The sequence below is a fragment of the Panulirus ornatus genome, chromosome 14 (assembly GCF_036320965.1).
Source record: "Panulirus ornatus isolate Po-2019 chromosome 14, ASM3632096v1, whole genome shotgun sequence".
NCBI classification, from domain to species: domain Eukaryota; kingdom Metazoa; phylum Arthropoda; class Malacostraca; order Decapoda; family Palinuridae; genus Panulirus; species Panulirus ornatus.
In genome coordinates, this window is record NC_092237.1 from 15,726,036 (window position 1) to 15,750,911 (window position 24,876).

Consider the following 24,876-nt stretch of genomic DNA (forward strand, 5'->3'; position numbering starts at 1 on the left):
TAAAGGGTTTGTGTGAAAGAGAAAGCAAGAGTAAGTGGTACTGCTGATGAAGGAGGATCTGTGGGCCTGTGTTACAGAGAGCAAGGAAGTAAGTTGAAGACTACTGTGGGTGAGAATGAAAGTATACTTTCAGAGGTGGATGACTCTCAGTGCTTGTGCACCTGGTAAAAAGATGAGTGAACAAGAAAGCAGTGCTTTCAGGAAGGAAATGAGAGAATATAGTTACAAACGTGATACAATAGACTGAATCTTTGTATTAGAGGATTTAAAGATAAGAATTGGTGATATGGTAGTTGACTGTATAATTATAGTGTATGGGATGCTCAGGATCAAGTTAAGTGCTTAAAGGGGACTGGTTACTACGAACACTTGGTTTGAAAAAAAGGGGCATAGACAAGCTTAAATGGATGAGTGGAGTTGAGGAACAATGGGCATTTGTGAACTATGTGCTAACAGACTGGCATGCAAAAGAGTGGCTGCTGGATATGGATGTACTGAGAGCAGCAGCAAGTGGGATGTGTGATCAGTTTGAGCAGTTTTGTTGGAGGCAAGTGTGGAAAGCTGTGGGAGATCCAGTAAAAGAGCAAATGATATATGTGGCAAAGAAATGGTGATGATGAGTAAGCTTGGGAATGAAGCCTACATGCAGACACTAAAAAGTGGAATGAAATAAGGGGAGTGGGTGTGGAAAGAAAGATATTTATGGAAACAGTGCTTACATGTCTAAGTGAAGTCTGTGGTATGCAAAAGGAGGGATGTAGCCACATAAGAAAGCATTTGTAAGGACAATACTTTCAAGGAAGGAACATGAATAACTGGGAGGTGTGCAAAAGTAAACAGGAGAAAGTTATGAGGAAGGTGCAGGAACTGAAATGGAGAGCAAATGAGAGATGGGATTAGAGAGCACTGAAGAATTTCAGGAAGAATCCAAAATAGTATTGGTAGGAGGTTAATAGTATGAGAACAAAAGAAAAAATGGAGGAAACAGCAAAGGAAACAGATGGAAAAGTGGTAACATAAGGAAGAAGTGAAAAAGAGATAAAGTGACTATTTTGAAGGACAGCTGAATATGTTAGATGAGAGAATGAAGAATAGCGATAGTTTGGGACAACTTGGCATGCAAGGTGAGGGAATCATGGGGAATGGTTTGATAAAAACACAGGAGGTACCAAAAGGCTAGTATAAGATGAAGTGGGGCAAATAAGGAAGAGTGGATAGGACTGCAATTAAGTTTCTCAAAAATTGGGTTAAAAAGTTTCTGTCAGGTTCTTCAACATAAGTATTGTCAAAGAAGAAGTACCTGGGTATTGGCAGAATGAATATATGGTGCCCTTAAGGCAAAGAGAATGCTCAAATTACAGAAGTATGAGTCTGTTGAGTGACACAAGCACAGCATAAGTCTGCTCTGGGCTACCCTTTGACATGCATTCTTGTTGAAACTCATTCTTCAAGGCTGTGTTAACATTAAGCTTTCTAGTCCATAACTCACATGACCCAGTTATTGCATAACCTCATTCGCATTTATGTCATATTAATACTTATTTTGCCATATAATAATCTTTAAAGTATACAAGCAATCTACAGAACCAGAGCCAGATTTAGAATTATGGAGGCCCCTGGGCAGTGACTGACCAGTCATAATATCATAACAGTCATCATTCTTCCCTACTTTCTACCACGTAATAGTGTCACGTGCTTCCTGGTACTTGTAAAAAGAGCATCAGATTTTATGATTGTTTTGTTTTTATTTTTTCACTATGCCGGTGGTAAAGTAGGTGTTCCACTACCTGTTAACACTAAAGTAACTTGCTTTTTCAAAACCATTTCGTGGAGGCCCCTGGACAGCTGCCCAGTCTGCCCTGCCCTAAATTCAGCCAAGTACAGAATAGCATATATGAGAAAATATGTCCAGAAATATTCTCCAGGAAAGCAATCCCTTTTTCTAATATTAAGTCTTTGGTAAACATGGCTTCAGTTGTAAGAAGTTTCACTTAAAGCACAATTCAGCAAAGCTTCTCATATGGTAGATAAGAGGTTATACACGAACCATGCCCAAACTTGCAAACAGCAAGATTTCACGTAAACCAGCTAAATCTAAAATTCACAGGCAACCTGAATTTCAGATGGTTTTTCAACCCTTGTAAGTACAATCCTAAGGTCACAAACCTGGAGATTCTGAATTTCAATAGTTTTTCTGTACTTCCTCTATAACCCACTGTGACATACCTGTAATTCTTCAACACCTCACTACTTCTTGATAACAGTGCAACAAGTAGAATTGGAAGAAACGCTGAATACACAGTCTTGTGTACATAAAGAAATGTTTAGGGGTACATGCATTGTAGCAAAGGGGACATCAATTCTCAGGCTAGACCTAACACCTGTCAGTTCTAGTGTCAGGTATATTGCTTAAAATAATGAGATTACAAATAGAAGACTTAGATGCACATCAAGACTCACACAGATACTTCATCATTAGGAGCTGCATAAGCAGCCCTAAACAATTTGCCATCCTTGTAGAGATAGCTCTTGACAAATTCAGCAGCTTGCAATGCCCTTTGTAAGTATGTTTCATCCCCAAGGACAGCACCAGCTCTACCCATGGCTCCTATCATCATACCTGAAATATAGAAAAAATATATACCAATGGTGCAACTGTACTCAATTGTCTATTAATATAGGCCATTTCCTACATTTACGAGAAACTATATGATAAAGAGTATCTTCACTGAATTACACACCTTTCATTTTGATTGGCATAGTCATCTCTAATCATTAAACTCAGAAGAACCACAGCAGCATTGAAGTAGCTAATGAACTGTTGTTAGAAGGTTCTTAAAAGTCTTTAAAGACCTAAATTTGCAGATAACCATAATTCTAATATGAGGAAAGTGCAAGCAGACAAAGAGATGAAACTCATACTCCAAGGATAATTAGTAGATGAACATAATATTGTTCCTAAAATGGAAACAGCTCCAAAAAAATAGGAGAAAAATATATCTTCCACAAACAATTCCCCTGTTCAATCTTCAAATACAAAAGATTAACTCTATATATCAGCTAAGGAGTTTCAATTTCTAGTTTGAATAGTTCATTAGTTTTATAGTTCCTGTCTGAACTACAGAGATTAAAAATACAGACGACAATAATATGAAGTGACTCAGGAAGTTCCTATACACAAGCAAAAATGCTGGAGGGGGAAGACGAAAAAGATAAAGAAAAGAGCAATGGCAACTTCTTACTCGATAATGTGGACAAATTATACAACAAGAGGTACTTACATCGCCTACTATCCTGCTACAAGTGAAAATAAAGAACTCTGAAGAGTGAAAAACTGTTTCAGTTCTGGGGTTATGATCTACAATCTGTGAGACAATTTCCATATGAAAATCTCCATGATCTCTGGGGTTAGAAGCCTTGAGCCCTCATATCCGCTAACCATCATCCAAAAGCAATTGCTACAAACTGCTCTAAGCATGTTCTCCTCCAAACATCAGTAACAAGCAGCTATGACATCACTGTTCCACTGGCTGTTAGGCTAGAAAGGTTAACCTCCTTATCTTTTTTCAGAACAAGGACACCACCCTTGTGGTGACTACTGAAAGTTAAGAGAAAGTTTATTCAAAAGGAAGGAAAGTCAGAGTGGGAAGCAACAACAGAAATTTGATTGCAGGACACCATCCCACAAGGAAACAGTTTTTCATTCTTTAAAACTCACCTTTCTCTCCAGACTTAGTTTGTTGTCCAAGCTATGACAGCACAGCAGCATGAAGGTGAAGGGCTGGACAAAAACCTCTTAATCAAGAGAAAAGATAACAACATACCAACCTTTAGTTTAAACTAAGACACATCAGTGATCCCCTGCCTCACAAGATTGATCCTCCAAGTCTTAACCAAGGCACTGTTTGACATGTGTGTTGAGGAATGTCAATGACCTCTGGAAAACTCCTCCACAGAATGCTACCAAAGAAATGCTACTGCAAGAGTATCTTTCTGATAGGCTGAGCCAATAAGACCAGTCTTTTAATCCAAAGCAAAATGTTTCCTGAGAGACGGCTTTCAAACTGCCTGGACCAGAAAAGACCTCAAGTCATTCTCTGAGATATTCAACCAGAAATAAGGCATGACATTCTTCTAAAGCAGTTTCAAAGATGAAACAATATGGTATTTGAAGCTTCTATGTTAATTCTTCCCCAAACCCTGGCATGGAAAAATCTTATCTTAACCCATGACAGGAAGTCATCAGAAATGATAGGGTTCTTATGGATGGACAACCAAAAAATCATCAATCATAAGGACACACAGACCTTTGCTAACCCCTGCCTAGGTTATTGGGAATGGGACAGGCTTCCTCAGGTAAGTCCCCAAACAGGTTTATCTTAGACCCACTGACATTGGGACTTGAAGGTGTTCTTGCAAAACAAAAAAGTGTTACTGGCCTTTTTTTCCTTTCAGAATAGCTACATTTCTAGAGAGCTTCACAAATCCCAGAGGAACCTGAATCCTTAAGGAACAGTAGAGTGGGTTCCAAACCTAATGGACACTGTCTCTGAGTAGACAAAAACAACGTGAGGTAAGCTGATGGTGCACATGCCACATATATCATGGTGCACCAATGACTGAGAAAATCCACATGCCTAAGTTCTAAATACCCAACACTTTGATGCTGAGCACCTGATCACAGATTAAAGGTAGTTTAGGAACCCTATGTGGAATCAGCTGAAGGGATCTGCACTCCTAAACACGTTTCTGAGGCTACCAAAGTAACTAAACCCTAAAAATGCAAGCAGTTTCAGGGAGAACTCTCTTTGAGAGATTTACTGTTGAAAAAGTTAAATCTGGTTCCAAGAGATGTAAATTGCAACCAAGGCAACATTAGTCACAGCCCCTAGCCTGAAACTACATCTGAAACAATGGGCATTTACTTGGAGGCAAAGAGATCTGATTATGAGTTACCCAAAAATAAAGGATCCAAATGAATGCCTCTTTCTCTAAACATATTTCTGTTGCCATGAACACCAACTGTGAAAGAGAGTGTTGGCCTAAAAACAGCACACTCCTTGAAGGTAGGAAAACCTAAATAAACTCTTCTCCACTGCAAATCAAAATATTTCTTTTTCTTTATAAGATAAGAAACAGCTACTGTGTTGTCCACAGAAATATTCTTGCACTTTGGAACTGACATTCTGGGAGACAAAGAACCTGGGTGTGGAGTTGAGGTCAGGTTGGGCTTGTCTAATTCCCTCTGACCTTTGTAACCCTAGACTGGGTGGGTCAATGATGCATTCCTCCTGTCCAGAAATGGCAGACTTGGTAGCTTGTGGTGGGTTAGTATATATAAACTCTTGTTTACCAATGGCATCTTCCTTGTATATCAACTGACTGTTCTACATGTTCTATCTCATTCTTGTATCTCCCCTGAAGATGTGATTATTACACAAGAATGCACTTGGGAATTCATCGTGTTTCATTTTCCTCGTGGTTTTATGCAATAATATATATATATTTTTTTCTCTTTTTTTTTTTCGCTGTCTCCCGCGTTTGCGAGGTAGCGCAAGGAAACAGACGAAAGAAATGGCCCAACCCACCCCCATACACATGTATATACATACGTCCACACACGCAAATATACATACCTACACAGCTTTCCATGGTTTACCCCAGACACTTCACATGCCCTGATTCAATCCACTGACAGCACGTCAACCCCGGTATACCACATCGATCCAATTCACTCTATTCCTTGCCCTCCTTTCACCCTCCTGCATGTTCAGGCCCCGATCACACAAAATCTTTTTCACTCCATCTTTCCACCTCCAATTTGGTCTCCCACTTCTCCTCGTTCCCTCCACCTCCGACACATATATCCTCTTGGTCAATCTTTCCTCACTCATTCTCTCCATGTGCCCAAACCATTTCAAAACACCCTCTTCTGCTCTCTCAACCACGCTCTTTATATTTCCACACATCTCTCTCACCCTTACGTTACTTACTCGATCAAACCACCTCACACCACACATTGTCCTCAAACATCTCATTTCCAGCACATCCATCCTCCTGCGCACAACTCTATCCATAGCCCACGCCTCGCAACCATACAACATTGTTGGAACCACTATTCCTTCTAACATACCCATTTTTGCTTTCCGAGATAATGACTTATATATATATATATTTTTTTATTATACTTTGTCGCTGTCTCCCACGTTTGCGAGGAAGCGCAAGGAAACAGACGAAAGAAATGGCCCAACCCGCCCCCATACACATGTATATACATACGTCCACAGACGCAAATATACACACCTACACAGCTTTCCATGGTTTACCCCAGACGCTTCACATGCCTTGATTCAATCCACTGACAGCACGTCAACCCCAGTATACCACATCGCTCCAATTCACTCTATTCCTTGCCCTCCTTTCACCCTCCTGCATGTTCAGGCCCCGATCACACAAAATCTTTTTCACTCCATCTTTCCACCTCCAATTTGGTCTCCCTCTTCTCCTCGTTCCCTCCACCTCCGACACATATATCCTCTTGGTCAATCTTTCCTCACTCATTCTCTCCATGTGCCCAAACCACTTCAAAACACCCTCTTCTGCTCTCTCAACCACGCTCTTTTTATTTCCACACATCTCTCTTACCCTTACGTTACTCACTCGATCAAACCACCTCACACCACACATTGTCCTCAAACATCTCATTTCCAGCACATCCATCCTCCTGCGCACAACTCTATCCATAGCCCACGCCTCGCAACCATACAACATTGTTGGAACCACTATTCCTTCAAACATACCCATTTTTGCTTTCCGAGATAATGTTCTCGACTTCCACACATTCTTCAAGGCCCCCAGAATTTTCGCCCCCTCCCCCACCCTATGATCCACTTCCGCTTCCACGGTTCCATCCGCTGCCAGATCCACTCCCAGATATCTAAAACACTTCACTTCCTCCAGTTTTTCTCCATTCAAACTCACCTCCCAATTGACTTGACCCTCAACCCTACTGTACCTAATAACCTTGCTCTTATTCACATTTACTCTTAACTTTCTTCTTCCACACACTTTACCAAACTCAGTCACCAGCTTCTGCAGTTTCTCACATGAATCAGCCACCAGCGCTGTATCATCAGCGAACAACAACTGACTCACTTCCCAAGCTCTCTCATCCCCAACAGACTTTATACTTGCCCCTCTTTCCAAAACTCTTGCATTTACCTCCCTAACAACCCCATCCATAAACAAATTAAACAACCATGGAGACATCACACACCCCTGCCGCAAACCTACATTCACTGAGAACCAATCACTTTCCTCTCCTCCTACACGTACACATGCCTTACATCCTCGATAAAAACTTTTCACTGCTTCTAACGACTTTCCTCCCACACCATATATTCTTAATACCTTCCACAGAGCATCTCTATCAACTCTATCATATGCCTTCTCCAGATCCATAAATGCTACATACAAATCCATTTGCTTTTCTAAGTATTTCTCACATACATTCTTCAAAGCAAACACCTGATCCACACATCCTCTACCACTTCTGATACCACACTGCTCTTCCCCAATCTGATGCTCTGTACATGCCTTCACCCTCTCAATCAATACCCTCCCATATAATTTACCAGGAATACTCAACAAACTTATACCTCTGTAATTTGAGCACTCACTCTTATCCCCTTTGCCTTTGTACAATATATATATATATATATACAAGTTGTAAGGGAGGGTACTGAAAGAGAGGGTGAAGAAATGTACAAAGCATCGGATTGGGGAGGAGTAGTGTAGTTTCAGAAGTGGCAGATGTGTGGATCAGGTGTCTGCTTAGAAGAAAGTGTGTGAGAAATACTCACAAAAACAGATGGATGTGTATGCATGTATGGGAGAAGGCATATGACACGGCTGATAGAGATGCTTTGTGGAAGGTCTTGAGAGTATATGGTGTGGGAGGTAAGCAGCTATAAGCAATGAGAAGCTTTTATCAAGGGTGTAAGGCATGTGTATGAGAAGGAAGAGAGGAGAGTAATCTGTTCCCAGTGAAGGTCAGTCTGTGGCATGGGTGTGTGATGTCCCCATGGTTGTTTCATTTCTTTATGGATGGGGTGGTTAGGGAGGTAAATGCAAAAGTTTTGGAGAGAGGGGTGAGTATGTAGTCTGCTGGGGATAAGAGGGCCTGGGAAGTGAGTCAAATGATGTTCACCGATGATATAGCAATGGTGACTGACTGGAGTGAGAAGAGGCAGGAAAAGGTGACTGATTTTAGAAAAAAATGTGAAAGAAGAAAGTTGAGAATAAATAAAATATGAGCAAGGTTATCTGGTTTAGCAGGTTTGAGGGAAAAGTTAGTTGGGATGTGAGTTGAATGGAGGAAAATTGGAGGAAGTGAAATGTTTTACATATCTGGGAGTGGACTTACCAGCATATGGACCCATGGAAATGGAAGTGAGTCATGGGGGGGAGAGGGTAAAGGTTCTGGGAGTAAAGAAAAATGTGTGAAAAGAGAGAACATCATCTCAGAGAGCAAAAATGGGTATGTTTGAAGGAACAGTAGTTCCAAAAAATATTATATGGTTGCGAGGCATGAGCTATAGATAGGGTTGTACGGAAGAGGACGGATGAGTTGGAAATGAATGTCTGAGGACAATATGTGGTGTGAGGTGGTTTGATTGAGTAAGTAAAGAAAGGGTAAGAGATATGTGAGGAAATAAAAAGAATGTGGTTCATAGAGCAGAAGGTTGCTGAAATTATTTGGACACGTGGAGAGAATGAGTGAAAAAGGTAGACAAAGATGATATATGTGTCAGAGATGAAGGGAACAAAGAGAAGCAAGAACAAATTGGGGTGGAAGGATGGATTGAAAAAGATTTTAAGCAATCGGGGCCTGAACATACAGGAAGGCAAGATGTGTGCAAGGAACAGAGTGAATTGGAACAATGTGGTATACCAAGGTCAACGTGCTGTCAATGTGAAACATCTGGGGTAAACCACATCATACATGACAGCTAGAGACTGAATGAGACCAAATGTGCCTTTTTTTTTTTTTTGTCTGTTTTTCCTAGTGCTACCTCGCTGAAGTGGGGGGCAAATATGCTGTTTTCTGTGAGGCGGGGTGCTGCCAGGAATGGATGAAGGCAAGCAAGTATGAATATGCACATGTGTATATATGCATAAGTCTGTGTATGTGTATGTATATGTATGTATATGTGTATATATTGACATGCATATGTATGTATATGTGTACATGATGACATGCATATGTATGTATAAGTGAGTGTATGGGTGTTTATGTACACGTGCGTGTATATGAGCAGTTGGGCCATTCTTCATCTGTTTCCTAACACTACCTCACTGACGTGGAAAACAGCAATTAGGTGAAGAAAATAAAAAATATATAAGCTGTGTAGGTGTGTATATTTGCGTGTGTGGACGTATGTATATACATGTGTATGGGGGGGGGTTGGGCCATTTCTTTCGTCTGTTTCCTTGCGCTACCTCGCAAACGCGGGAGACAGCGACAAAGTATAATATAATAAATAAATATATATCATTGTGGGGGGAGGGGAGAATGTGACATTAATCAAATCATACTGTCTGGTTATATCATCCCTTCAGAAAAGTTCAGAGTATGTGATACAGCAAAGACTCAAGTCTGCCTTACTTATCAATTAACCTAAGTTGCTGGCAACCTGTGAAGCCTGTGAACTGTTTGGCAGGATTAAAGTTAAAATAATTTCTAATTGGTTCACAGAGCAATCATCTATTTATTGGGATATATAAGTACCCTGTAATTAAGTATTTTTTCTTTAGCTTTTAGCTTTAAGTGTTTGTCTGTATTACCCTATCACATTGAGCAAAGCTGGGCAATGGATGATCACCCAAGGAAATTCAGACCTGGGTGTGGAATTCATACTGGTGACCCTACAAGGATTCTTCATGTTTTGCTGATGTGAAGTGGAAGAGATTTAAAATTCTTTATTAGTTGGATTTCCTGTGCTGCAACCAGTCTATTAATTCGTCCCTTCAGCTAATCTATATGCAAGAACAGCTGGGAAGTTCCTGGGTCTTGGTAAGCTATATGAACTTGGACAACCTTCAAGTTATACTGATAAGGATCTTCAGGCATTCATCCAGAAGGAACAAGTTTGAGAATGGGATGAGTGAACCATAAGGTGGGAATAAATCAAAGATTAGAGAGAATTAGTAAAACTGCAGTTACAATCACAGATGATAAGGATGGTGATGAGAGTACTTTAGTGCTCAAGGTTGGGACACAAAAATAAAGGCATTAACATAATTTTATGAGTGAGATGACCTGGATTCATACTAAGATTTGAAAGGTGTCCTAATTTCCTGTTCATTTACTCTCTTCACTAATAACCTCATTTCATTTTTTACACTCTAAACTCACATACTCACCTTGTTGTAATCCCAACCTTTGTTTCTGATAAAAATTGACCCAATAAAATAATGAAAATATGAGAAATATCTTCCTAAATAACCAGTATAAAATGATGTAAAAGTGAACTGATGAGAGATCACCATTCCATGCTGTAAGCATCTTGTCATCAAGGTGTGGTCTAGGTCTCTTTTGTCTAACATCGTACAATATCTGCTTAGCTTTGTTGAGCGCAGCCTCACATTCCTCTTGGCTCAACCCAAATTCTTGGCTAGTCTCCTCAATGGTCTCATGTTCTATAAGAACATTCTGTTCTTTCAGTTCATCGTGAGGATCCTGTCAGGAAGATAAAAAAAAAATAAATGTATGGAAGGCTGAAATGCTTATCTATGAAAAGAATAGATGTTATCATAAATCAACAGCAAATACCTATTAAGTTAATGAAAGTTGACAAGGCAAAATTGCAGCTTGTAACATATAATTTAGTGAAGCACTTGTACAGAAAAAAAAAGCTAGGGAAAAATCACTAAGAAAGCTGAACCAAACTGAGTGAGCACATGAAAGATTTTATAAAATACAAAACAGGTTGGCAGATTTTGATCAAATGTAAAATTACAGAAAGGTGAACCAAGTGAAGTCGTGGACAGAGTAAGGCAGAAAAATAATAATCCCATGAGTGGCATAAGTATATAAAATATAATGGTTAGAGAAATATCAATCATTATTACATAAATCTTTTCTATAGAAATAAAAAAATCTGAGATGACACTACTGAAGTTATACACGATATGTTCTTATTCATTTATCTATAAAATGGTTAACAGGAAAAGATCCAGAGTATTTGACCATGAGAGATACACAGCCTACTAGCTCATGGTGCCATGAGGTCACAATTGACTATAAAAAAGAAAAAGTAATCATACTGCACATGAGAAACTATCCTAATGCTCATGTCTGAATTAGCCAAGAATCAAATTATTGGGGGTTGAACTTATGCAATTACCTATTTGTATTTATTTATACATAAAGAACAGGGAGCGAACTCTACATTTATGGGGTTCAATCTCGCCAAGTCCTGAATTTTCTTTTCCACCATGCAACTTATCAAAGATATGTAATACTGCAAGCAGTGACAGTTTCATCACGGAGTCTATTTCAACCTTCTACCACCCTTACACTAAAGCACTACTTCCTCCTTGTCTTACAATACTAGTTCATACACTTTTGAGCTTTTCAATGCTGGTTGGCTACAGTGTCATCTACATTTCCTTTGCAATATATCTCCATGCTCTTTTCTTTTTTGGATATCTGGAACTAAATCTTGCTGCTCTGTTTCTTGACCTTCTACCTCTATTTCCATCAAAATGGTACCTATTTCTTACATCTTCATTGCAGATTTCACAGAAATGTATGTATGTATATATGAATACGAATAAAGTGTATATGAACGCACACCTTCATACAACATACAAAGCTCCATCAGCCAGGATCCAACCTGGCTTGTGTAAGAGGCAGGCATGCTAACCGCTAGGCTAAGGGACTGTATTATAGGAAACAACTATTCGAAATACTAAGTACTCGAATACCCTTCGTCTCACTGTGGTGAGCAACGGGGTCTATCGGTTGTTTCCAAACAGAACACATAGCCAGCTGATAGCGTTTTACCGAACCTGACTGTACAACGCGGAGTTATATGAATACGAATAAAGTGTATATGAACGCGCACCTTCATACAACACAAAGCTCCATCAGCCAGGATCGAACCTGGGACCCCTTGTGTAAGAGGCAGGCATGCTAACCGCTAGGCTAAGGGACTGTATTATAGGAAACAACTATTCGAAATACTAAGTACTCGAATACCCTTCGTCTCACTGTGGTGAGCAACGGGGTCTATCGGTTGTTTCCGAACAGAACACATAGCCAGCTGATAGCGTTTTACCGAACCTGACTGTACAACGCGGAGTTATATGAATACGAATAAAGTGTATATGAACGCGCACCTTCATACAACATACAAAGCTCCATCAGCCAGGATCGAACCTGGGACCCCTTGTGTAAGAGGCAGGCATGCTAACCGCTAGGCTAAGGGACTTAGTATTTCGAATAGTTGTTTCCTATAATACAGTCCCTTAGCCTAGCGGTTAGCATGCCTGCCTCTTACACAAGGGGTCCCAGGTTCGATCCTGGCTGATGGAGCTTTGTATGTTCTATGAAGGTGCGCGTTCATATACACTTTATTCGTATTCATATAACTCCACGTTGTACAGTCAGGTTCGGTAAAACGCTATCAGCTGGCTATGTATTCTGTTCGGAAACAACCGATAGACCCCGTTGCTCACCACAGTGAGACGAAGGGTATTCGAGTACTTAGTATTTCGAATAGTTGTTTCCTATAATACAGTCCCTTAGCCTAGCGGTTAGCATGCCTGCCTCTTACACAAGGGGTCCCAGGTTCGATCCTGGCTGATGGAGCTTTGTATGTTCTATGAAGGTGCGCGTTCATATACACTTTATTCGTATTCATATAACTCCGCGTTGTACAGTCAGGCTCGGTAAAACGCTATCAGCTGGCTATGTGTTCTGTTCGGAAACAACCGATAGACCCCGTTGCTCACCACAGTGAGATGAAGGGTATTCGAGTACTTAGTATTTCGAATAGTTGTTTCCTATAATACAGTCCCTTAGCCTAGCGGTTAGCATGCCTGCCTCTTACACAAGGGGTCCCAGGTTCGATCCTGGCTGATGGAGCTTTGTATGTTCTATGAAGGTGCGCGTTCATATACACTTTATTCGTATTCATATAACTCCGCGTTGTACAGTCAGGTTCGGTAAAACGCTATCAGCTGGCTATGTGTTCTGTTCGGAAACAACTGATAGACCCCGTTGCTCACCACAGTGAGACGAAGGGTATTCGAGTACTTAGTATTTCGAATAGTTGTTTCCTATAATACAGTCCCTTAGCCTAGCAGTTAGCATGCCTGCCTCTTACACAAGGGGTCCCAGGTTCGATCCTGGCTGATGGAGCTTTGTATGTTCTATGAAGGTGCGCGTTCATATACACTTTATTCGTATTCATATAACTCCGCGTTGTACAGTCAGGTTCGGTAAAACGCTATCAGCTGGCTATGTGTTCTGTTCGGAAACAACCGTAGACCCCGTTGCTCACCACAGTGAGACGAAGGGTATTCGAGTACTTAGTATTTCGAATAGTTGTTTCCTATAATACAGTCCCTTAGCCTAGCGGTTAGCATGCCTGCCTCTTACACAAGGGGTCCCAGGTTCGATCCTGGCTGATGGAGCTTTGTATGTTCTATGAAGTTGCGCGTTCATATACACTTTATTCGTATTCATATAACTTCGCGTTGTACAGTCAGGTTCGGTAAAACGCTATCAGCTGGCTATGTGTTCTGTTCGGAAACAACCGATAGACCCCGTTGCTCACCACAGTGAGACGAAGGGTATTCGAGTACTTAGTATTTCGAATAGTTGTTTCCTATAATACAGTCCCTTAGCCTAGCGGTTAGCATGCCTGCCTCTTACACAAGGGGTCCCAGGTTCGATCCTGGCTGATGGAGCTTTGTATGTTGTAAGTATGTATGTATATATGGACTCTTGCATAATTACCTATCTATGATCACCTATTTGTACTGTATGGAGAGGGAATTTTTCATTTGTGGGGCCCTATTTCTTGAACCTTCTCTACTATCATACATCTTTCATTTGTGTTTGCTGTCTGCATTAGCCATGTCCTTAGTCATTCATCCACCACTCTTTTACTGTAAAAGTAATTGTTTGCATCTACTTTTAAAAAGTTTCTTACTTATCTTTATGTGAAGTCCTTTGGTTGCTCTATCCCTACGCCTAACTGGCCATTGTCAACATCAGTGAACAGTTTCAAAACTTAAAGGCTGTGATCTGGTTACCCCTCATTCTTCTCTCTTAAGGTGGGCAGATTTTTTTTCATAAAGCTCTTTGCTTTTCCCTCTAAACTACCTCTCTTAATTCTGTTACCACCTTTGTCACCCTCCTTTGGACCTTATCTATTAGCTCTTTGTCCTTCTTTAAGTGCAAAGACCAAACTTGAGAAGCACATTCTAGTTTTGGCCTTATGTAGGATACGAGCAGCTTGCTAAACATTTCCTTATCCTTGAATAGGAAAGCTGCCCTGAAATTTTGCCAAAACTATTTTGTCTCTTTTACTCTTTTCCTAATGTGGGACTCTGGTAGCAGATTAGGGATGATATCAACTCCAAAATCTCTCAAAGAGAATCCTAAGTCTAGATAATAATCATTTTGAGGTCTTTCACTCTGTCCCATCCCACAAAATTTCAAGCTCTTTACCATGAAATACTAATCCATCAGCATTTCTATACAATGCCTTCAGTTATAAATTACCATTCCTTAACATTCCTGTCTGTTTAATAGTTTGCAATTACCTATTTGTAATTACATATTTGTACTGTATGGAGAGGGAGTTTTACACTTGTGGGGCCCCATTTCTTGAAAAATTCTCTCCTCCCACAGCTTCTTTTTATCTATGCATGTTGTCTGCATTAACATTTCTATTCCCTTCATCCATTAACCTTAATCCATAAAATCATTTCTTTACATCTCTTTGAAAAAGTTTCTTGCTTAATTTCAGGTTATGTCCTTTGGTTGCTATATCCTTACATCTATCATATCATCAATCTTTTTAAAAACTTAGAAGAAAAGTTGTGATCATATCATGCCTCACCTGTCTCTTCTAAGGTGGGTAAATTTAAAGCTTTTAGCCTGATCCTGTAACTTAATCTCTTAATTCTGATACCAACTTTATTGTCTTCCTCTCAACTTTCTCTATTAGCTCTTAAGTCCTTCTTTAGATGCAGTGACCAAACTAGAGAAGCATACTCTAGTTTTGGCCTTATACAGGATATGAACAACGAGCCAAATGTATCCCTATCCATATATGTGAAAACTATTTTGATATTTCCTAGAGGACACTTGCCTCCTTTACTATATTCCTGTTTTCTCTTATCTTCTATTCTCCTTCTCTCCTGGTATCTTTTACTACCATCCTATTCTCAAATCATTTCATCAATATTTCTATTTTCTATAATCATACTTTGTCGCTGTCTCCCGCATTAGCGAGGTAGCGCAAGGAAACAGACGAAAGAATGGCCTGACCCACCCACAGACACATGTATATACATAAACGCCCACACTCACACATATACATACCTGTACATTTCAACGTATACATACATATATATATACAAGACTACTTTTTTTCTAATTCTTTATTATACTCTGTAGCTGTCTCATGCGTCAGCAAGGTAGCACAAGAAAACAGATGAAAGAATGACCCAACCCACCCACATACACATGTATATACATACACGTCCACACACGTGCATATACATACTATACACTTCAACGTATACATATATATACATACACAGACATATACATATTACACACAGGTATATAATTCATACTTGCTGCCTTTATTCTTTCCTGTCGCCACCCCGCCACACATGCAATGATACACCCCCTCCCCCCTACACGCATGCGAGGTAGCGCTAGGAAAAGACAACAAAGGCCACATTTGCCTACACTCAGTCTCTAGCTGTCATGTATAATGCACTGAAACCACAGCTCCCTTTCCACATCCAGGCCCCACAAAACTTTCCATGGTTTACCCCAGACGCTTCACATGCCCTGGTTCAATACATTGACAGCACATCCACCCCAGTATACCACGTTGTTCCAACTCACTCTATTCCTTGAACGCCTTTCACCCTTCTGCATGTTCAGGTCCCGATCACTCAAAATCTTTTTCACTCCATCCTTCCACCTCCAATTTGGTCTCCTACTTCTCCTTCCCTCCACCTCATACACATATATCCTCTTTGTCAATCTTTCCTCACTCATTCTCTGCATGTGACCAAACCATTTCAACACACCCTCTTCTGCTCTCTCAACCACACTCTTTTTACTACCATACATCTCTCTAACCCTTTCATTACTTACTCGATCAAACCACCTCACACCACATATTGTCCTCAAATATCTCATTTCCAACACATCCACCCTCCTCCGAACAACCCTATCTATAGCCCATGCCTCGCAACCATATAACAATGTTGGAACCACTATTCCTTCAAACATACCCATTTTTGCTTTCCGAGATAATGTTTTTGTCTTCCACACATTCTTCAACGCTACCAGCACTTTCGCCCCCTCCCCCACCCTGTGACTCACTTCCGCTTCCATGATTCCATCCACTGCCAAATCCACTCCCAGATATCTAAAACACTTCACTTCCTCCAGTTTTTCTCCATTCAAACTTACCTCCCAATTGACTTGTCCTTCAACTGTACTGTACCTAATAACCTTGCTCTTATTCACATTTACTCTCAGCTCTCTTCTTTCACACACTTTACCAAACTCAGTGACCGGCTTCTGCAGTTTCTCATCTGAAGAATCCACCAACGCTGTATCATCAGCGAACAACAACTGACTCACTTCCCAAGCCCTCTCATCCACAACAGACTGCATACTTGCCCCTCTCTCCAGAACTCTTGCATTCACCTCCCTAACAGTGCCATCCATAAACAATTAAACAACCATGAAGACATCACGCATCCCTGCAGGAAACCGACATTCACTGGGAACCAATTACTTTTCTCTCTTCCCACTCATACACATGATTTACATCCTCAATAAAAACTTTTCACTGCTTCCAGCAACTTGCCTCCCACACCATATACTCTTATTACCTTCCACAGAGCATCTCTATCAACTCTATCATATGCCTTCTCCAGATCCATAAATACTACATACAAATCCATTTGTTTTTCTAAGTATTTCTCACATACATTCTCCAAAGCAAACACCTGATCCACACATCCTCTACCACATCTGAAACCACACTGCTCTTCCCCAATCTGATGTTCTGTACATACCTTCACCCTCTCAATCAATATCCTCCCACACAATTTCCCAGGAATACTCAACAAACTTATACCTCTGTAATTTGAACACTCACCTTTATCTCCTTTGCCTTTGTACAATGGCACTACGCATGCATTCTGCCAATCTTCAGGCACTTCACCATGAGCCATACATACAGTGAATATCCTCAACAACCAGTCAACAACACAGTCGCCCCCCCTTTTTAATAAATTCTACTACAATACCATCCAAACCTACCGCCTTGCTGGCTTTCATCTTCCGCAAAGCTTTCACTACCTCTTCTCTGTTTACCAAACCATTTTCCCTGACCTTCTCACTCTGCACACCACCTTGGCCAAAACACCTTATATCTGCCACTCTATCACTTTGCACACCACCTTGACCAAAACACCCTATATCTGCCACTCTATCATGTAACACATTCAACAAACCTTCAAAATACTCACTCCATCTCCTCTCACATCACCACTACTTGTTACTAGCTCCCCATTAGCCCCCTTCACCGATGTTCCCATTTGTTCTCTTGTCTTATGCACTTTACCTCTTTCCAAAAATCTTATTCTCTCCAAAATTTGATGATACTCTCTCATCCCAACTCTCATTTGTCCTCTTTTTCACCTCTTGCACCTTTCTCTTGACTTCTTGCTTCTTTCTTTTATACATCTTCCAGTCATTTGCACTTTTCCCCTGCAAAAATCGCCCAAATGCCTCTCTCTTCTCTTTCACTTATAATCATACTAATCAGACATATACATATATACACATGCACATATTCATACATGTTGCCTTAATCCATTCCCACTGCCACCCCCACCACACCTGAAATGACACCCCACTCCCCCTATACGTGCAAGGTAGCGCTAGGAAAGGACAACAAAGGCCACATTCATCCACACTCAGACTCTAGCTGTCATGTGTAATGCACCGAAACCAAAGCTCTCTTTCCACATCCACGCCCCACAAAATTTTCATGGTTTACCCTAGACGCTTCACATGCCCCGTTTCAATCCACTGACAGCACGTCGACCCCAGTATACCGCATCATTCCAATTCACTCTATTCCTTGCATGCCTTTCAACCTCCTTATGTTCAGGCCCTGATCGCTCAAAATCTTTTCCATTCCATCCTTCATCCTCCAATTTGGTCTCCCACTTCTCCTTGTTCCCTCCATCTCTGACACATATATCCTCTTTGTCAATCTTTCCTCACTCAATCTCTCCATGTGACCAAACCATTTCAATACACCCTCTTCTGCTCTCTCAACCACACTCTTTTTATTAACACACATTTCTCTTACCCTTTCATTAATTATTTGATCAAACCACCTCACACCAAATATTGTCCTCAAACATCTCATTTCCAGGACATCCACCCTCCTCCACACAACCCTACCTATCATCCATGCCTAACATCCATACAACATTCTTGGAACCACTATTCCTTCATCCATATATATATGTTAAAAAGCAACAGTGACATCATACAACCCTGTCTCACACCCACATGCATACCGAAACTTTTGCTCAACTCTCCATCCACTCATTCATGTGTATTTGCTCCCCTATAGAAGGCTTTCATTACAACCAACAATTATCCCCCTACCCCATATATCCTAAACACATCCCAAAAGGCACTCCACTCAACTCTGTCATACGCTTTCTCCACATCAATAAAAGCTGCAAACAGATTCTTACCTTTTGCTAGATAGTTTTCCACAGTCATTCTAACCAGCAACAAGCACCATCTAATAACTAGCATGCCATGCTTATCATTATCCAATGTAATGCCCAGAACAAAGTGAAAGGTGTGCATAACATTTGTGCTCAAATGTTCAAGTGTGATTTACGTTTACTTACCAACTGATTTTGGAGAAAAAAGACAATAATTGGCTTATCTGCGAATTCATAGATACTCAGTTTGTTTAAGGCTAGGGAAGCCAAAACAGCAAAAAAAAATTGTATGTCCTCTACTTTTAAATCTACAGAAATATCATACCTGATAAGGGTTAACATTGCCACCCTCTACGACAGAATAATGGTGGCAGAAAAGTTTAGCAAGGGTTGCCTCATGACCACTCTTCACCTGTTCAGATAACAATTGGGTAATTTCTTCATATGTCCAAACACAAAAGGCTCCTTCACGTTTTTCTTTAGCATCAGCAGTTGGAAAAGAGTCTGCATCCTCTGCACTGTAAAAGCCTCCACTCTGGAATAAAAAAAATATAAATGATGTTCATTTCTATCCTGACTATTAAATGCACTTCTACGTACAAAATATATAAATACAAAAAAACATATCAGATGGTTCAAGATATTTTGCCACACTGGATTTAACTACTGCAGCTTATAACCAAAAAATGAGCAGACAGTGAATTGCAATTGGCTGGAGCTGCGGCATACCCATGAGATGCAGTAGCATCTCTTCAGTTCAGCAACATATCTCACTGTGTCAGGATATCTTTCATTTGTGCTGAAGCTTTTTGTTGATTTACATACAAAACTCTGTATACAGCTTGTACTTTATTGTAACTAAAGTCTTGCTATTGAGCAGTTCCTTTAATGTTTTGTATATAATGTGAGGTGAGTTTGAATGGAGAAAAACTGGAGGAAGTGAAGTGTTTTAGATATCTGGGAGTGGATCTGGCAGCGGATGGAACCATGGAAGCGGAAGTGGATCATAGGGTGGGGGAGGGGGCGAAAATTCTGGGGGCCTTGAAGAATGTGTGGAAGTCGAGAACATTATCTCGGAAAGCAAAAATGGGTATGTTTGAAGGAATAGTGGTTCCAACAATGTTGTATGGTTGCGAGGCGTGGGCTATGGATAGAGTTGTGCGCAGGAGGATGGATGTGCTGGAAATGAGATGTTTGAGGACAATGTGTGGTGTGAGGTGGTTTGATCGAGTGAGTAACGTAAGGGTAAGAGAGATGTGTGGAAATAAAAAGAGCGTGGTTGAGAGAGCAGAAGAGGGTGTTTTGAAGTGGTTTGGGCACATGGAGAGGATGAGTGAGGAAAGATTGACCAAGAGGATATATGTGTCGGAGGTGGAGGGAACAAGGAGAAGAGGGAGACCAAATTGAAGGTGGAAAGATGGAGTGAAAAAGATTTTGTGTGATCGGGGCCTGAACATGCAGGAGGGTGAAAGGAGGGCAAGGAATAGAGTGAATTGGAGCGATGTGGTATACCGGGGTTGACGTGCTGTCAGTGGATTGAATCAAGGCATGTGAAGCGTCTGGGGTAAGCCATGGAAAGCTGTGTAGGTATGTATATTTGCGTGTGTGGACGTATGTATATACATGTGTATGGGGGGGGTTGGGCCATTTCTTTCGTCTGTTTCCTTGCGCTACCTCGCAAACGCGGGAGACAGCGACAAAGTATAATAAAATATAAATAAATAATATAATGTGAAAAAGCTTAGTATGTTTGCTGAGAAATATACTGTACTGAGAACTGTTATTTAGATCTCCTGTAACATGAGCTTGTACTGTATATCTCCCCTGTACTGGCTTTGTCCTATACTGTGCTGTATTAGTGCAAAAAAAAAAAAAATGCCATTAGTGGTGATAAAGGATTCTGGTAGGAGCCAATAGACAGCAAGTAATCATCCACTATCCTGTTGCAGGTACATACGAACCAGTGGCAGGACCTTCTATCATTCTCCAGCATCATCAATTCAGCATTGGCATCAACATAGCAGAAAGAGCAAAAAGAAAAAGTTTAAAAATTTTCTTTTCAGGTAAACTACAGTAAAGTATTTCACCATTCTTACTTTGTGCAATCTTCTACTGTATTTTCTTTTTTTTTTTCTATTCATTCGGAGCATAATCAATCGAGATATACAAGCTTCTACATTATAACAGATTAGACCCTGTTCATTCTACATATTTCAAGAGAGAGAGAGAGAGAGAGAGAGAGAGAGAGAGAGAGAGAGAGAGAGAGAGAGAGAGAGAGAGAGAGAGAGAGAGAGAGAGAGAGAGAGAGAGAGAGAGAGAGAGAGAGAGAGAGAGAGAGAGAGAGAGAGAGAGAGAGAGAGAGAGAGAGAGAGAGAGAGAGAGAGAGAGAGAGAGAGAGAGAGAGAGAGAGAGAGAGAGAGAGAGAGAGAGAGAGAGAGAGAGAGAGAGAGAGAGAGAGAGAGAGAGAGAGAGAGAGAGAGAGAGAGAGAGAGAGAGAGAGAGAGAGAGAGAGAGAGAGAGAGAGAGAGAGAGAGAGAGAGAGAGAGAGAGAGAGAGAGAGAGAGAGAGAGAGAGAGAGAGAGAGAGAGAGAGAGAGAGAGAGAGAGAGAGAGAGAGAGAGAGAGAGAGAGAGGAGAGAGAGAGAGAGAGAGAGAGAGAGAGAGAGAGAGAGAGAGAGAGAGAGAGAGAGAGAGAGAGAGAGAGAGAGAGAGAGAGAGAGAGAGAGAGAGAGAGAGAGAGAGAGAGAGAGAGAGAGAGAGAGAGAGAGAGAGAGAGAGAGAGAGAGAGAGAGAGAGAGAGAGAGAGAGAGAGAGAGAGAGAGAGAGAGAGAGAGAGAGAGAGAGAGAATGTCCACCAGAACAATGACTAACTGTTCCTTTCCTGCAACACACTTCATAACTTATGGCAAAATTGTACAGTAAACCCCACTCCAACCGACTAAGTTGGGGGCAGTGTGCTTTGTTAGAAGCCAAACTTAACTACATCCTGATGATTTCAAGAAACATTATGAAATACTAACAAGTATAGTGGAAATTTACTTTATTCCCTCAATGATAACTACTGATATCGGTTACATTCCCACCCCCATCTTATGGCTGAGGATGTTCAGAGAGAAGCAGATTGCTAAATCAAGAGAAAAATGCTCCAGGTTCACCTGGAGTCACCTGAATCTTCTAAGTCAGAAACAGTAAACCCCACTCCAACCGACTAAGTTGGGGGCAGTGTGCTTTGTTAGAAGCCAAACTTAACTACATCCTGATGATTTCAAGAAACATTATGAAATACTAACAAGTATAGTGGAAATTTACTTTATTCCCTCAATGATAACTACTGATATCGGTTACATTCCCACCCCCATCTTATGGCTGAGGATGTTCAGAGAGAAGCAGATTGCTAAATCAAGAGAAAAATGCTCCAGGTTCACCTGGAGTCACCTGAATCTTCTAAGTCAGAAACAGGGCATGCATGAGGTGCAAAGTACACTACCAATGCTCATGAAGCTCAATTCTTTTCAGTTTTTCAGCTGGATCACTTAGCATGTGCAACTCTTATCTGCCATGATTAATTACAAAAAGACGGGCTTCTGTACCAAAAAATACACTTCAATTGTGTGGAAACATGGGCTATGAGTTTGTTTGTGTTAACTAAGCACACACTTAGACTGGCAGACAATGACTAAACAAAACTGTATCTTATCTTGAAATTTCTCCATGAATTATCTTTGTAGGAGTAAAGGTTAAAAAACAATATCTATTCATTAAATCACTGTGGGTCAGTATAAAACTACAATTATGTGTGCAGAGAGATTATTGTATGTCAGTGACAAAGAAAAAGTGCACTGAAGTGAAGTGCAACAGGCTCTCATATGTCCTTTTAATGCCCAGTGTCCATGACCAAGATTTGAAACTAATGGACAGTTCCATTACATCCCAAACTTAGTCTATCAACTGTGCTGGACAAAAACTGTGATTCACAAGATTTTCATGTACATTTCCATTAGATCCCAAACTTAGACCAGTAAGTCCCTCAAGGTCCATTAAGCCATTTCCAAAATGCTAGGGTCTATCAAAGTCTTACCAAAGAGAAGTGTCCTGAAAGATATATTCAAATAATCTGCTACACAGAGGACAAGCTAAACTTTTATGAATAAAAAGAAAAAAAAGTCCTGCCAAAGCAAAGTCACTGCTGTGGTTAGGTTCCCATAGCTGTCCAAATATGGCTCTGCAATCACACCCGATGACTGCATAAAAGGCAAAGAAATACAAAAGAAACTAAAGACATGCTCTTTTGGACGAATGACTCCCAAGGACATAACAGAGAATTATTTCACTATAATAAATGCATATGGTCTGCAAAAGAAGAAAAAGAAAGGGTTGGACCACATGCATCTTTAATATTTAAACACCATGTCCCCTACCCCCATTACAAAAGGTAAGCAATGATGAAAAATTGCAGTACTTAAGAAAAGACCTAACTACAGTCACAGATGGTGAATAAAAGGCATGAAACAAAAACACAAGCCATAAACTGTTACTAAGGTGGTTGGAGAAAGCAAAATGGTTGGTTACTTTTGCTTAATCTGGATGTGAGCTTTTGACACAAGCTCTGTTCCCTGTAAGGATGAGGTGGTGTGCAGGGATCTCTGCATGGTGGTTCTGTCCTCAGGGATAGTTGTCATTTGGATCTGGCATACCACTGGTAAAGAGAGTAAGGCCTTCTTTCCATTGCTTACTAACTGATTTTAGTTCATAAGAAAATAAGTTTATAAAAAAAGATGAGCTTCAGTGTTTAAATGTTTACTTCTGTGAAAGGCATGTGGGAAAGTTAGATGGTCAGCAGCACATAAACAGAAGAAATTCACTAGAAACAGGATGCAAAATGTTTAGGGTCAAGAGTGACGCATTGAGATATACATTACACATGGATATCACATCAAAATGCGTAAAAATGGTTAAAAGGTTGAAGGCTGTACAGTACTTTGAGATAAAAGAAGACTGAGTAAAGCACGTGAAAGAATTAATAACTGGGCATACATGGTTAATACAAATATATAGATAAGCCTATTGGTGAAAAGGGAATGAGACTGAGAATGTGTGCTTTACTGCAATTTTCATGGCTACCTATATCATGTTTTGTGCACAAGAACATCCAATTGGAACACTAAGCATTAAAGAGAATTCATATCAGATTCTTTTAATGATTCACTAATTCAAAATACAACTAATTATCAAAGACCACCACAGCAAATGATTCAAACAGTAATGTAAGAAAGCAGCTAAAGGACAGTGTTATATGTTAAAGTTAATGATAAAACACTCATGCAATATCTAAAATCTAAAGTAATTTCAAAATTTTTACTTACTGGGTGACTCAGATCCCTCATCACATATGTTAGGATGTCCCTTACTACATCAGCAAATCTGTTTTTGCCAGTTGCAATATATGCATCAAGATATGAGATAGTCAGCTGGGCTTGGTCATAAAGCATCTTCTCAAAGTGGGGAACATGCCATCTTTCATCCGTTGAGTACCTTTGAAAAAAACAGTATACTTCCAAAATGTAATATTCATATGACATAATCAGAAATAAAAGTAATTTTGAAGCATCTGCATATGTTTTCTGCAGGTAGGCCATGGGAAGCAATCTGTCTACTTTTTCACAAGAATAATTTAGCTATTTAACAGAGTATTGTCTATTAACATTATCATGTCTATCTATCTATCTGGCTACCAACACATACTGTTTATCTAACCAATCAGTGTCATTGGATTCTGCCTGCTCTTGGTTACACCATGAGTGAATAGTCACCTTTGGCAAGGCAAAGGAGTACAATCTCAAAGAAC

At 40.3% G+C, this 24,876-nt stretch overlaps 1 protein-coding gene across 5 annotated transcripts in view; it reads right to left on the reverse strand.

The window, feature by feature from the left end:
• LOC139753330 (spermatogenesis-associated protein 20) overlaps positions 1-24,876 on the reverse strand; it is a 119,876-nt gene that overhangs the window by 47,566 nt on the left and 47,434 nt on the right. For all 5 annotated transcript variants that reach the window (XM_071669669.1, XM_071669668.1, XM_071669671.1 and 2 more), the window contains 4 exons: positions 24,395-24,563; positions 19,358-19,567; positions 10,549-10,741; positions 2,461-2,620 (listed from right to left, as the gene is read on the reverse strand). In XM_071669669.1, coding sequence (XP_071525770.1) covers positions 2,461-2,620; positions 10,549-10,741; positions 19,358-19,567; positions 24,395-24,563 — 732 coding nt within the window. The remainder of the gene's footprint in view (positions 1-2,460; positions 2,621-10,548; positions 10,742-19,357; positions 19,568-24,394; positions 24,564-24,876) is intronic.